Here is a 15,656-nt window from a genome sequence, read left to right as displayed (position 1 = left end):
AGCGTTCGGCTTGGCCGTTAGATTGTGGGTTGAAAGGTGGAGATCGTAGGTGCTGGATACCGTTTTGTTTACAGAAATTTGTAAATTCTGTTGATGTAAATGCAGTACCGTTGTCAGAAACTAAAATTTCAGGAACACCCAATCTGCTGAAAATTTCTTGAAGTCTCTTCACCGTTTCATTGAAAGTAGTATGATTCATTTGGGAGATTTCTGGCCACTTGCTGTATGCGTCAACCAATATTAAATAGTTTCGTCCATTAATTGGTCCTGCGAAGTCTATGTGTAGTCGTGACCACGGAATTTCTGGAGTAGGCCATGCCTGCAGTGTTGTTTTCCGAGGAGATTTTGCAACCATTTGGCATTTTTCACAAGTTCTTACTAGTTCTTCTAGTTGCTTGTCCATGTTTGGCCAGTACACATAGCCACGTGCCAGAGCTTTCATCCGATTTATTCCCTGGTGTCCATAGTGGAATTGTCTGAGAACTTTGTTCTGGAGTTTATATGGGACAATCACACGTTCTCCAAAAAGAAGTGTTCCATTAATTTCGGATAAAGATGATCTTCTCTGAAAAAACGGTTGAAGTTGCTGGTTGGTGCATGTTTTTGGGCAGCTTGAAAGATGAAATTTTCTGACTTTCTGTAGTAATGGGTCTGCAGCTGTAGCCTCCTGAATCATCTCTGAAGTGACCGGTAAAGATCTTATCGTGGAAACAAGTCCAGACATGACTTCCGGTTCCACCGATATTGCAGCGATGACTGTGTCTTCTACTACTTTCTGATGGGAAGAGATGAGTCTTGATAGCGCATCTGCCTGGCTGATTTTGCTCCCTGGTTGGTGCTTTATAGAAAAGTCATAGTCCAGCAGCATAGTTGCCCACCTTTGTAATCGGTTTGCTGTATATACCGGAATTCCTTTCCTGCTACCAAAAATGCTTATTAAGGGCTTGTGGTCTGTGATCAGAGTAAAATGTCGGCCATATAACATTTTATGGAATTTCTTGACTGCATATATTATTGCAAGTGCTTCCTTCTCAATTTGGCTGTATTTTCGTTCCGTAGGCGTCAAAGACTTTGATGCATGTGCAATTGCTTTTTCGCTTCCGTCAGGGAAAATGTGTGATATTACTGCTCCGACTCCGTAGTCTGAAGCATCCGTCACAACAGTAATGTCCAAAGATGAGTCGTAGTGTGTCAGTAATAAATTTGAACTGAGAAGTGCTTTAATTTTCTCAAACGACTCTTTGCAGGCGTTGGACCAGTTCCATTTGGTATCTTTTTGTAAAAGATCATTTAGTGGTCCCCGTAACCTATGTAGTTCGGGTAAAAATGAACCATAATGGTTACAAGTCCAAGAAAAGAGCGTAATGTTGCAACGTCCTTTGGAGCTGGCATATGCTTTATTGCCTGGATATTGTCCGGATCTGGTTTTCGACCATTTTTTTTTCAAATATAAATCCAAGGTATTTCACAGAAGTTTGGAAAAATTTGCATTTATTTGGTCTTAAGTGAAATCCATATTGTTGGATTCGCTCCAGCACGGAAGTGAGGCGATATAAGAGTTCTTCTTGAGATGTACCTGTCACAATAATGTCATCAATATAGGCAGAAACTCCTGGCAATCCTATGAGCATGGTGTCCATGCTTTGTTGAAATATTGCTGGAGCTGACTTGACCCAAAATGGAAGGCGGTTAAATTGAAACAGTCCCTTGTGGGTGTTAATAGTGAGAAGATTTTTGGAATCTTCGTCAACTTCCATTTGCAAATATGCGTCAGCAAGGTCCAGTTTTGCAAAACAAGTCCCACCATTAAGTTTTGAAAACAGATCTTCTGGTACTGGTAGTGGGTACTGGTGTGTCTCAAGTTGGTCATTTAGCCCTGTGCTGAAGTCCGCGCATAAACGTACTTTGCCATTTGCCTTCTTTACAATGACAATAGGTGCTGCCCAGGATGAATAATTTGTGGGTTGGATAACCCCTTCTTGTTGAAGACGATCCAATTCTTTCTCCACGGTAGCTAAAGCTGCGTATGGCACTGGCCTTTTTGGTCTGAAGACTGGTTTTGCGTCTGCCTTCAGTTTTAGAGTTGCTTTAGCTTTCGAGCAGAGCCCAAGACCCTCCTGAAAAACTTTGCTGAATTTTGCTTTGAGCAAGTTTTTAAAATGTGTTTCAGCATCTGTGGCAGCATTAATGTAGAAGGAACTGAAAACTGTGTTAAGGGGAACATTAAAAAGGTCCAATTATTCAATGAAATCTAGTCCAAGAAGATTCAGTGTTGACACTTCCGAAACATAGCACACACCTGAAAATTGCTTTTCTTGAAAAGCGACATTACATGTTAACTCACCAGTTAATTGTATTTTTTTCCTGATGCCCCACAAGCAACATGATTTGTCTTTTTAAGTGTTGGTTTTCCCAACAACTCTCACGTTTGGCGTGAAATTAGAGTGATGTCCGAAGCAGTATCAAACTGAAAATTCACCGGTTTGTTGTTTATTTCAACAATTAGGTACTTTCTCCGAGCTTCAAAATTCACATTGAAAGTAGCAAAAATTGAATTTGATGAGGCTTTCTGGAACCGTCCTGGAGTTTTTCTGTGATTTTTGCCTCTTGACTGTGCCGTAATGTGTTTAGAAGGGTTGTGGTTATTACCACAAAATCCATCCTTGTGCCCACGACGCGAGCATTGTTGGCATATGTGTCTTTTGAATGGGCAAAAGCGAGCATAGTGCATTTCCCCACATGACCAACAGAGCGTTGGGTGTTTTTTGGTTTTTCCAGTAGAGTTTTTCTCAACTGATTTTATATTTGAAACAGATGGGGTTTGTTGTTGCACCATTGCTGTGTCCCGTTTTAAATTTGTTAGCCGCTGGCATTCTGTGGTCAGAAGTCTTATCGTTATGTCCTTGTCTTTTTCAATCATGGACAATAAACGAGTGCGTATGTCCGCATCCTGGGGTGATTGTAATCCCGCGATGAAGATGAGGCACTTGAATTGATCCTCAGTCAACGATTTCAGCTGAAAACTTTCGCAAGTTTGGTTTACAATTCCCGCATATTTTATCAAATCGTCCGTATCGTCTTTCTTTAATTTCAAGCAATTGGATCTAATATTAAATAAAGATACTGACTCACCAAAAATTTCTGATAGCTGTGCTATGGTTTCATCAAATGTAAAATCTCCAGTGTTTTTAGGTAGGATAAAATTTGAATACCGTTGATGCTCGACTGTGCCAAGTTTCCGTAACAGTAAACGCGTTCCCCAGGAGTCGTCCATGGATGCGAATTCATTTTCAAACGTATCTTTCCAACGGCCATACCAAGCGTTGAATGTTTGTTTTGAGTCCGGATTGAACAAAAATTCCGTTATCGTGCTTGCTATGGAGTCCAGAGAATTTGATTTTGGTAAGTTTATAATTTGCTTGTTAAACTGGGTTGTCAGATTTTCAATAAGACTGTTCTGAGCTTTTAAAAATTCCGTTTGTTGGGATTGAAGGATTCTTTCGAGAATATTTAGATCCATGGCAGGTGGAGTGTTTTTTTTTTCTTTCTTCAACAAGAAAAAAAAATATTGTCAAAGAAAAATTCCTGTTTTTTTTTTTTCAGCAAGAAAAATATTTTAAGGAAAAATTCCTTTTTTTTTTTCAAAAAAAATTATTGAAATTTCTTCTTTTTTTTGTGTTCAAAAAAAAAGAATTATTGAAATTTCTTTTTTTTTTTTTTTTTTTTTGTGTTCCAAAAAATTGTGGAAATTTGCTCAGGAAAATCGCGGCATGAGGCGTAAATCTCTTCTTATAACCTGACACCATGTGCGTTTATGTTTTTCTGTGAGTTAAAATCCAAATCCATCGTCGCCATTGATGCGTTTGTGATTATTTGGTAAAACCGATACTTGAAAGGGTATGAATTATAATCGACACTGAATGCATTTGTAATACATTATTTATTTAACTATAACATAAACTTAAATGTTCGTAATGAACGATTGAGGAACGATAGTCTATAGCGGCCATCTTAAAATGTCCCAGTCTGTTCTCCTGGTCTTGCCTAGCTTCCAGGCACAACTAATCTTTTGATGGAAGGGAGATAATTCTGCATTTATCCATTTATGGATTATCTCTCTTTGACCATCTAACAGAGACGTAACAGTAAACTTAATCAAAATATTCTCCGAAGACTGACTGAATTTTTACATGCGAACAACAGCCTAATTTGTCAACTGAAAATAACAAAGGAGATGATTGAAGAAGAAAACATCAAAGAACACAAAAGGTCGCAATGAAAGCACCCACAGCGATTCGATTCCAACAACAACATATGAGATTGGAATATTAATGATGAACGAACCGACAGCAAACCGAGATATTGACTAGCGTTTTAAAATAATACATTGAAAAGGATCTCCGAACTATATTCTCTCTACAATACATTACTGTACCCATTAATGTACCACTATAGTGCTCTACCTTACGACATCTACATGAAGGCATCCAATGGGCGAAAGGTTACCCAACAGCAGTTTCATTCCTAATATTCGATTACTCAACATAAAAACTATTTTACTCCGGTACCGAAGGTTGTTTCAACAATGGCTGATGAATGTGTACTGCGAGATTGAAACTAATGTTCACAGTTCCTGATGCAGTAGTAACCGACCTTGAGAACTGAAAATTATAGCAACTTGAGGGATTCAATTTTTAGGGAGGATGGGAATCCAAAACAGACTAGTAAACTCGTGGTCCTTCCAGAAATTTACACAGAGGGCCGTCGATACATGGTTGAGCGCCAAATTGATGCCCTGGCATATGTTCGGCAAATGGGACATGTCGACCTCATCATCACTTTCACAACAAATCCAAAGTGAACGGAAATTACAAAAAAAAAAATTACAAGCACAAGAACCTTACAATGGTCCAGATATTGTTGTTAGGGTCTTTAAACAGAAGCTAGAAAGATAATTGGATTTGTTAAAAAAAAGAAGGATTTGGAGGTTGAGGGCTTTCCTGTACAGCATTAAATACGAAAAGTGAGGAACGCTGTATGCACACATCATCACCTGGCATGCCCCTAAAGATAAATTTCAAGCAGAACAAATCGATCTCTGAAGATTTGAAGAGATTAACGACAAAAGGAGTAATACCTCAATGCAAAAATTATGGCGCATATGGTGCACTGTTAATTCTAGATGCCATGTATTATCGACAATAAATACTAAAAAGAGCTTAAAGAATTTCTCCAGTGTATCGAACAAGGTCAGGACTCTTAACCCAAGTACAGGCGAAGGAAACCAAAAGATGGAGAGCAGATTGGTGCAATAAGGATGACGAAAAAAGGTCAGTATGATTATCAAGAAATCACAAACCCATGGATTGTTCACTACAATAGAGCCTTCCTTCAGCAGTTCAACGCTCACATTGATGAAAAAATTTACCGAAGCGTACAGCAAAGTTTCGCGCGAAGAGTGGGTATCTTTGCTAGTATATATATATATATATATATATATATATATATATATATATATATATATATATATAATTAGGCTAGATAGAAGAGAGTATATTCAATTCTATAAGAGGAGACTTATCGGGATAATATGAAGCTCAACAATCCCCTTATATGTAATGTTGCGATATTAGATACTTTGATTAATCTTGCTCTGTATATACACCATTGTTTTAATTCTTCATCTTAATATTACGCCTGAAAACATGCACCGTCTCTAAGTGCTGTTGCTGTCTCGGTTACCGCTGTCGATAAAAATATTTCGCATAAATCCCCTACATAGACAATATACACTTTATATACGGATAAAATAGAACCACAGCCCAACTACCCCTATGCCTCCCCCTGAATCAATAAAACATAAACTACTTATATTATTTAGAACTATAATAGAAACCCTATATTCGTTTTTACACTACACGTTATATAGTACGTCCTCCCTTATCTTAGAATTCAATATAGTTCCCCCTAACAACATCAACACTTTTATTTATTTATGTCGTTCCTGATGATTCCTTCGCTAGACGTCACATGTTCATTATGTTATCTACCACCTTCTCTACTCGAAATACCTTGCTATAAAGGGTCACTTTTATCCCCCAAATAAACGTTTGTATATCCTTATTAAATAAATGACTCCTTCTATATTTTCCAAAATATACTGTTTGAAAATTCAGTTTCCACTCCTATACATATATATATACATACATATATATATATAGATATATATATATATATATATATATATATATATATATATATAAAGCTATATTCCAAATTCCATTCCAAGATATTATACATCTTACAATTTATTAATTTCAACATCTCAAAACGTCCACTTTGACAGCAATACACCGTAATTCTGATGAGCTCAACGTAGTGTAAAATGTAAGTCTTCGGAGGCTGGTCTGTGGCTTTCATAGTTTGTATGAATTGTAGTGTTTCGTATAAATCATTATATCGTCTCTCATATTAGAAGTAAATATAGCTAAGTAGTTTGGGAAAAATCCATCTACTTCATAGTTAATTTTATACTGTCTTTGAACCCTTCAAAAATATTAATTATTGAAATCAGTATATTCCGTAGTAATTCCAAATGTTAAATACTATGAATTATCTGATATTGTGTAAAAAACTATGAATTACAATTTTAATCTATTGCACGCATACACACACGTATATATATATATATATATATATATATATATATATATATATATATAGTAATTTATAAAATATGTGGTTGTTTATCGTTTTTATATGCTCCTCTTCTATTGAGATTTTAGTTAGCCAATCAGCTTTCTCGAAAAACAATAAATAAATAAACAAATAAATAAATTAAATAAACATGAATATACATAAACGATCACACATATATGTATGTATATATATATGTATATATATGTGCATATATGTATGTAAATATATATATATATTTATATCTAAACTAACAAAAAAAAACCCCAAAAACACTAACCTAGTTTTAAAACAGATCCTTTGTCCGATAAATTCATGCCCATTGACTGATAGGAAGGGCGCGGTGGATACTAGAAAGCTGATTGGCTAACTAAAATCTCAATAGAAGAGGAGCATATAAAAACGATAAACAACCACAGAATTCGCGCATAAGCCTGAAGAGTCCTAGAGTGGATGAAACGCGGAATATTCAGTGTAGCTTAATAGCCATATATATTTTATAAATTACTAACTAGCTCTACCTACGTATTGAGCACTTGTGAAGTAAATATTTAAAGTTTACGCATAAATCTATACTTTCGTATATTAATTTTATGTGAGTAAATTAAGTAGTTATATATATATATATATAAATTTCAAGAAAACTGTGGTTAGAGTTAGACCTCGAGCTTCATTACAGTTAGATCTCAAGATCAATATATAAAAATTACCAAAAAGTCCAATGATAGAGAGTTTCCTTCTCCCAACTGTGTCTACCAACCAAACTCCAAGGATAGCGAATACAAGCCTGACACAATTGATAATGACGGAATTCCACAGGGCATTTGTCACGTTTCCGATTCCAGACATTTGGATTATTATTCCACTGTAATAACTGCGGAAAAAGAAAGAAGAATGCATAAGTAAATATAAGCATAAATATTTGGAAATCGTCAAAATAAGATGGAATAATTGGAATCCACAAAGCAAAACATTCTTGCGTGTCGAGACAAAAAAAGAAAAACATGCGAAATTTCTACAGTTTCCAATGGTTCGTTGTTCTACACAAGTCCTGCGAGGTGAGTGGTTGGCAGTAGACAGAACTGGAGTTGGAATCCACAGGGCAAAAGATTCTTCCCGTGTTAAGACGGAGAAAACATATGCGAAATTGCTACAGAAAAGTTTTATTATTTATGGAGTAATTCTGGTTTCTGATTGGTTGGTAGCAGAACATTAATTAATTCGATTCGTCAGTTCCTAGCAGCATCGTTTATAAATAGAATCTCCCGACTGTGCGGAATCATACCCCATTAATAGGTCACTATGATGGGATGTGTCTCCTAGCGGCCTCGGCTGCAGGGAGACAGGGTAGTACAAGTCAAGGATTCGTCACTTGACACTCAGCCAAACAGGTGAGGGGCCGGGAACCGGCCCAGCACCTGTTGGACTGAGGTACACCGCCTGGGTAATACCTAGGAGGTCCACCCTCCCAGGCCTTGCCACCGGGCTTTCCGGTGGGGCAAGTTTATTGCTTGCTGCCTGAGGCGCCCCGACCGGGGAATGCCGACGGGGTTACTCAGGCAATTTTTAAAATTGCAGGAGTGCCCCTTCTTTAGGGGAGCCTGCGGTGTTCCCACTTTTCGGCCTTGTGCCACATTTTGCCGATGTAGGCGGCAATTAAATAACTGCCCCATTATACTCCAGTATAATGGGATGTGTCTCCTAGCGGCTTCGGCTGCAGGGAGACAGAGTAGAGTACTTGTCAAGCACGTTCTTGACACTCAGCCCGACAGGTAAAGGGACGGGAACAGGCCAGCGCCTTTACCGGGGAATGCCGACGGGGGTTCCCAGACAATTTTTGTTGAGACAAGAGTGCCCCTTCTTTAGGGGAGCTCGCCTGTTCTGCACCTTCCGGCCTTGTGCCGGATTTTGCTGCGGTGCACAGCAAATAAATATCTACCCCATTATACAACTATTGTAGCATCCCCCCTATTATTTATAACGGGGGAAGTCCCTTATGTTTATTCTGTTTAAAAATATATATTTTTTTATATTCAATTATGCATAACAAAATTAGAAATCATTTGGATCTTTTAATTTTAGCATGTAAAAAGACGCCATCTTTAATTGTGTTCACATGACAAACAGATATATATGTTGTCAGAGAAGAGAAAAAAGAAAATTGGAACATATTTTTACCTTAAAAGAGATGGGTTTTTGAAAAAGAAGCCATTTTTTAAATTTGATCATGCAGTTTTATAAAAAGGAAAAAACGTATAGATATATACATATAAATATATATATATATATATAAATAAACATAAAACTAATGTGCACAAAAATAAAAGTCAATTGTAATTTATGCGCGCCTTAAAATAAGCATGCAAAAAGTATTTGTCGAAAAAAAAAAGTCGCACAGAAAAGTTAAAAAAAATGATGCAAAAACTATTTGTCAAAAAGGAAATTTACAAACAAAAGGTTTTAAAAGAGTGAGTTATTTTTACATTTTCTTTTTTAATTTCAGTATAAGTATTAGTTACGCTTAGTAAGGTAAAGTGTTACTACAAACAAAATGGATGCAGTTTAACGTCTTGCTAAGGACTATTTTTTAATATATAGAAATTTATATACATACAGGCCCGTGAAAAAATTATTCAGTCGAATCCCCCAACAAGTTTGGAAGAAAAACGCTTTAACGTTATCCTTGTTGCGGGTTTCGTGAATACATCAGTGATATTCTGTTCTGATGATGTGTAATTTGAAATAATTGATTCCTCTTTCACTTCGTTGTTTATGAAATGGTATTTTATATCTATATGCTTAGATCTTTGGTTGATTATCGTGTTCTCTGCTAAGACTATACTGGCTTGATTATCACAATTAATTACTACGGGGATTTTAGTTAATTCTGGCTGTAAAATAGTCTTTAGGATATGCTTCCTGGGTCGTGTGTGTGATCGCGATAAATTCAGCTTCACACGTAGAGAGAGATACAATATGTTGCTTTTTAGATTTCCATGAAATAATAGGCCCATGTTCTGAGAGTCTGAAACAATATCCAGATATACTTTTTCGATCTTCGTCGTCTCCCCAATCTGAATCCGAAAATCCTTCTAATCTTAGGGGATTTTTTGATTTTCTAAATACTAACTTCTGTTCTTTAGTTCCTTTTAAATACCGAAGGACTTGTTTAGCTCTTTTTAAATCCTTCATTGTCGGTCTTGATAATTTTTGTGACAGTTTTGTAATTGTATAGCATATGTCGGGTCTTGTCGCAGTCATTAAATATACAAGACTACCTCTAATCTCTCAGTATAATTTATCATTTATTATTTCAGATTCTGTGTGTATATTTTTATTAATATCATTTTCGAACGGTGTAGATCGTTTCTTGCATTCTTCATTCCATATTTTAATAGTATTTTCTCAATGTATCTCGATTGATTCACCGTAATAAGTCTTTTGCTTTGAGTAAATTCTATCCTAAACAAACAGGACACTTTACGAATATATTAACAAATTCTCCCCCCCATATTTTATTGGTTTATTTTTATTTGTTCATTTATTTGTTTGCTTTATTTCTATATTTATTTATTTATTTTTCTTTCCTTTTCTCAAGTCAAACCAAAATTGAATCAGAAAGGATTTTTCCATTATATCAAAAAAAGGGGGTGTTTAAAGTGTTTTTGACTTGTGATGAGGGTATGAGACGAATAAATTCGTCAATCATTTTATAACCACCGGCTGTGCTAAACAACCAATGAAAACCTTCCAAAGTTAGTATAAAAATTGTCGAATTTTGGATTCAATCAGTTCGCCGCTAAATACGTCACGGACCGCATTTGATTCTTGGCCGCCATCTTGGTTACTGCCAATTACAGTAAAGATCTGATCTGAACTACGCCGCCATCTTTGTTCAACATAATGTCGCAACACTTAAGAGGGTTGACATGAGAGGCTTTCAAGAAATCCCCGCGCAGCTAACATGTGAAGCCTGATAGATGTCAGTACTAGTTGAAGCAGAAGACCATACTGCTGGCCTGCCAGAAACTAGAACACATGGCCAGATTCTGCCCGCTAAAAAAGATCCCGGAGAAAAAGACGGAGAAAGGGCCAGGAAAAACAGTGGCAGAGGAGGTAAAGAAGACGGAGGAGGAAATGAAGCCACCGCCTGGAACGAAGTCGTCTCCAAAAAGGCGAAAAAACAGGAGACGTCCCCTCAAACATCACCACGAGGAACGGCGGTGACAACAAAAATAAAATTGAGGGGAAGTTTCTCAGAGTTGGAGAGAAGACCAAACATAAGGAAAAACGAGAAAAGAAGAAAGAGAAAGAAGATACCAAGGACCAGTGCGCTGAACCTCCAATAACGCAAGAAAACCTCCCCCAGGAAGATGTTCAGCCAACCCCTCCCCTATTAACACCCCGATAACTAAGGAGTAGGAAGAAGCTCCAGTCGTAGAAATGAATGAAGAGAGGTAGAAGAGGAAAAAGAGGAGAAAGAAGAGGAGAAAAAAGAAGAAGAAGAAGAAGAAGAAAAACCAAGCCAAGCAAAGACGACCCCCAGAGAAGGTAAAACACGAAAGTTTCCCTTCTGGCCGGGTGAGAAGTTATATGTGGCGGATAGCGAACACATTATCAGCAATCAAAACGGCAGGCAGAAGAGGTTCCTCAAAAGGCTCGAGGGCCTCTATAAGGTCGACGGAAAAGACGTTACAACCCCCAAGAACTTCTTGGATGCTCCTGAGATAATAACATTTAATCGGGCAAATTGGGGAGGGCGTTATGGACGATGGTGGAAACCGGACGATGGTGGAAACCGGTAGTTTTAGTAAACTATAGAGCTCTAAAACTGACGTTTCCCCTAGACGTGGGAGGCCTATCACGGGACGGACGGTTTACGTTCGATCTGCTCACGGGCAGTCTCGGCCAGGCCTTCGACGTCCTGACCCACGATGACTTCAGATCCATTGTTGACGAATACTACTAGTTAGGGAAACATGGCTATGAGCTTGAACCTAGCTAGTTTGAACACGAGGGGCATGAGATCTCGAAGCAAGGCTGATCGCGTGCTGAGGGATCTCGTAGCCCTTGAGGTAGATGTAGCTACTTTGCAGGAGACCCACTTTGTTGGGGCCGGGGATTCCGATGTGCTGGTCGACGATTTTGACGTTTACTCAGCATATGGCAATTTCCGTAGTTGTGGGGTTTCTGTCTTCGACGGTTACCGTTGTTCACGTGGACGCTCATGGAAGGTTGGTCGTGGTCGATTTTGCCGTTAAAAGCGGCGATTTCCGGATCGTCGCAGTTTATGCGCCTAATGTCCGCAGCAAGAGGGTTTCCTTGTTTCGGCGGGTGGAGGTGTTTCTCTTTTCGGGTCCGGAGCGGGTAGTACTAATGATGGACTGGAATGTCGTCTTGGACCCCAATATAGATATGGTCGGAGGGGTTAGAGGATCGGAGAGGTGTGAAAGCAGCCTGTCTGACCTGATGGCCTCGTGCGATCTGGTCGACAGATTAGATCTAGATCACTCGGGGAGGGAGATGTGGACGTGGCAGACTAATTCGGCCGTCTGTCCAAGCACATACTTGGACAGAATGTTAATTAGAAGAGGCGACATAGATTTCTTATCATGTTCCACGTTCCACTGGCTAGGTCATTCCGACCACACACTCGTGCTGGCCCGTTTGAAGTTAGGTAATAGGCCTAGGTTTGCTGGCTACTGGAAGATGAACGTCTCCTCGTTGAAGTCGGACGACTTCCGGCATCAGCAGACAACACTAATTCAGCGGGAGTTAGTGGGGGCGGTTACCGGGAGTAGCTGGTGGGTTAGACTTAAAGCTACCATTAGGCACTTTTGCGCCCAGTACAGCCAAAGCCTCGCGCTTACTAGGGCTCGGACCAAAAGGCACCTAGATGAAAGGCTGACCCGGGCGATGGCAGAGGGTATCCTCTAGAGCTAGCGTTACTTAAAAATGACCTGAATCGCTTGGCTAACGAGCAATATGAGGGTCAAGTAGTTAGAGCTAGGTTAAATAGAGTCTCTAACGAAGCCGTGAACGTGGACGCTGTTGAGCGTACGGCCGCCTTAAGACGCGGCTCGGATGGGTACATTCGGGAAGTAAAAATCTGGAAGGACACACTCTCGTTTCGGCTCCATCGATTTGCAACGGGTTTCGGCAACATTTGGAGGAGCGCTTCACCCAACTTTCCAAACTTCGCGGCCAGGAGTTTGGCAGTTATTTACCTTACTGTGGCCCGAGCGACTGGCTGCGAAGAGATGGTTACGGAGCGTGAGATCATTACTGTGTTGAAGCAGATTGGCTATAACAAGCCCTCAAACGACAATGAGCAAAGAAAAAAAACTGCCCCCTTTTATACAGGCAAATCTGTCTGTTCCATTACACAAGAAAGGGAATTAATAATAAAGACCCACAAAAACAAACTATATAAAAACCTTGTTTTTAAAACCCTAAACGATAAAGACATTAGTAAGCCGAACCATTTCCTAAAAGCTAAGCGAGTTGTAACGGTCGGTAGACCAAGGGGGAGGCAAATGGTTTATGGACCATGATGGAGAAGGCAAACCCTGCTTTTGATTTGTTTCGGCTAGTCGCTTTTTTCAACGGCAAGGGGATCGCTGAGTTTGAAAAGTTATGTGTTGGGCGAGTCCCTATAAAGATGCATCCATCATTATATAGGGCCATAAAATAAACTTTGCCGTGGGGCAACCTTAAAAAAGCTATTAGGTCCTTCGCTGTTGATTTTAGTCGCCGGCTCAACCTTAGTTCTAGAGCAACGAAAGCAGCATTAGAAGATAGATTAGGAAAGGCGGTGGAGGAAGGGAATAGTAATAGTTATACCATAGTTAAGGCTGAACTGGACTCCTTGGATAACAGGGAGGACCAGGGATTACTAGTTAGGGCTAGGTTAAAAGGAGCGCCGAACGAGGCCGCGTCACTGCGTGCGGAGAAGTTTCAACGTTCTGCTGATCGACACATCGGCAGTGTGACATTGCCGGACGGACGAACCGTAACATCTAATGACGGAATATTGGAGGGTTTTTGGACTCATTTTCAGGACTTTTTCACCAAGGAGCCCGGTCTTACTATTGAACAGTTTGACACCTAATTAGCCGACTTTTCTCGCCTTGAGGCAACCGAAGCGGCTAGGTATGAAGGTAGCATAAAAGAGGAAGAAGTCCTTAAGGCCTTGAAACAGGTCAGGCTAGACAGGACCCCAGGGATTGATGGTCTGCCCTACGAGGTGTATTTGAAGCTGTCGCCCATTTTTATTCCTTTGCTTGCAGTACTCTTCAACTCCTGGTTTAGGAACGGGTGCGTATCTTACCAGGGGATCATTAAATTTCTACGCAAAGATAAAAATGGAGGGGATGGGATAGGTAATTTTCGGTCCTTAACGATGTTAAACACAGAGTTACAGATTTTGGCCAATATCTTAGCAAATCGTCTCCAGGTTTTCTTGCGCCGTCTAATAAGTTTTGAACAGACTTGTTCTGTTAAGGGTCGGACGATTCAAGATAATTTTCATACGTTACGCTTGGTCGCAGAAAAAGTCGACACAGAAGCCGCGCTGGTTAATTTGGATCAGTCCAATGCATTCGACAGAGTAGACCATCGATACCTAGAGGCTGTTCTTCGCTCCGCTGGGTTTGGTCCCCAATTTCGTTCTTGGATTCGCCTCTTGTATGCTAACCCCGGTGCTATGGTGAAAGTGAATGGGGTGAGGTCGAAGCCCTTGATGCTAAAAAGAGTCATCCGTCAAGGTTGTCCGTTATCACCCATGTTATATGTGCTTGCGCTTGAGCCATATTTGCGCCAGCTTCGGGTGAATCCGGTCCTTCGCAGGATTACTTTGCCAATATACCGCCTATGCCGACGTGACCGTGCTTGTAACGAGCAGTGCCGAGATTAGAGTCGTCGACATAGAAAAAAGTCGGTATTCAAAGGTCACAGGGGCCATAATCAACTACGTTAAGTCTGTTGACACGTATTTGTGTCTGGAGGGGTATGCCCCTTCAGGGACCTTTCGGCTAGACTAATGGGCCTTTCAAGCTACTCGGCGTCTTGATGGAAGACACTAAGAAAGCCTTTCAGGGTTTGGAGAGTGTGCATTCAGCTGAGGGGGAGGAACACGTTGCCCCGAAACAAGTGCCCTTTCTATCGCGAGTGTCATCAGGCCTTGAGGTTCCTTCTACGGGTGAAAGAATGCCTCTCTGACACCCAGCTGTTGTCTCGCAAGGCACTATATCGGGCTTTAGTGAGGGGAACCGTTCGAGACGAAAAGATTGAGGAGTTTGGTTTTACGAAGGAGGAGTGCCACTTGATATGGCCTTGGGAGTCTGGGTCGAGCTGCTTCGATAATTACGAGGCATCACACCTGGCTGGTAATTAAGAATGCCCTCTGGGTCGGCAAAAGACTCTACGCAGCGGGTTTTACTGAGTCACCTAATTGTGTCCTATGCGGAGATTGGGAGGAAGACCTTGATCATGCTTTCTTCCACTGCGCTATCGTTCGACCGTTGTGTGAGTTAGTTGAAGGCTTCACGGTTCACATGCTGAACGAGCAATTTTTTGTACTGGATGGGAGTCACCACTTATCAAGGCCAGGAAGCCACTCGGGGATAAGGGTTATTGCGTGTACAGTAATCAATGGGATAATATCGTAGTAATCGTTAGTAATGGAGTATTTGATAAATGGGATTACTTAAGGGGGTGGTTTATCAGGAATTTGTTTGTTGGACTTGAAGATATCCAAGTTTTAGTCAGGTGGGAAACAGGCAAACGGAGGAGAGTTCCACGGGCGTGCATATCTAAGACAGAAGCTTTGTTCATAGAATCTACGTTTGATTTAGGCACAGATAAAGAGTGGGGAAAATTATTGACAGTGGTTTAAGCTAGACGGGTGTTTTTCGTGAAAGATTGGCGAGGGGCCAAAGATTGGAGCTCAGACGAGCACT

The 15,656-nt window shown here is 40.0% G+C and overlaps 1 protein-coding gene across 1 annotated transcript in view; it reads right to left on the bottom strand.

Moving 5' to 3' along the window:
* Window positions 1–15,656, bottom strand: part of LOC145243694 (proton myo-inositol cotransporter-like) — a 59,548-nt gene that overhangs the window by 23,909 nt on the left and 19,983 nt on the right. Inside the window, exon 5 of the mRNA XM_080106752.1 lies at window positions 7,407–7,570. Coding sequence (XP_079962878.1) covers window positions 7,407–7,570 — 164 coding nt within the window. The remainder of the gene's footprint in view (window positions 1–7,406; window positions 7,571–15,656) is intronic.

This window comes from Euprymna scolopes, chromosome 22 (assembly GCF_053919585.1).
Source record: "Euprymna scolopes isolate OS-2025 chromosome 22, ASM5391958v1, whole genome shotgun sequence".
Taxonomy (NCBI): domain Eukaryota; kingdom Metazoa; phylum Mollusca; class Cephalopoda; order Sepiida; family Sepiolidae; genus Euprymna; species Euprymna scolopes.
This window is presented reverse-complemented; position numbering and strand designations above follow the sequence as displayed.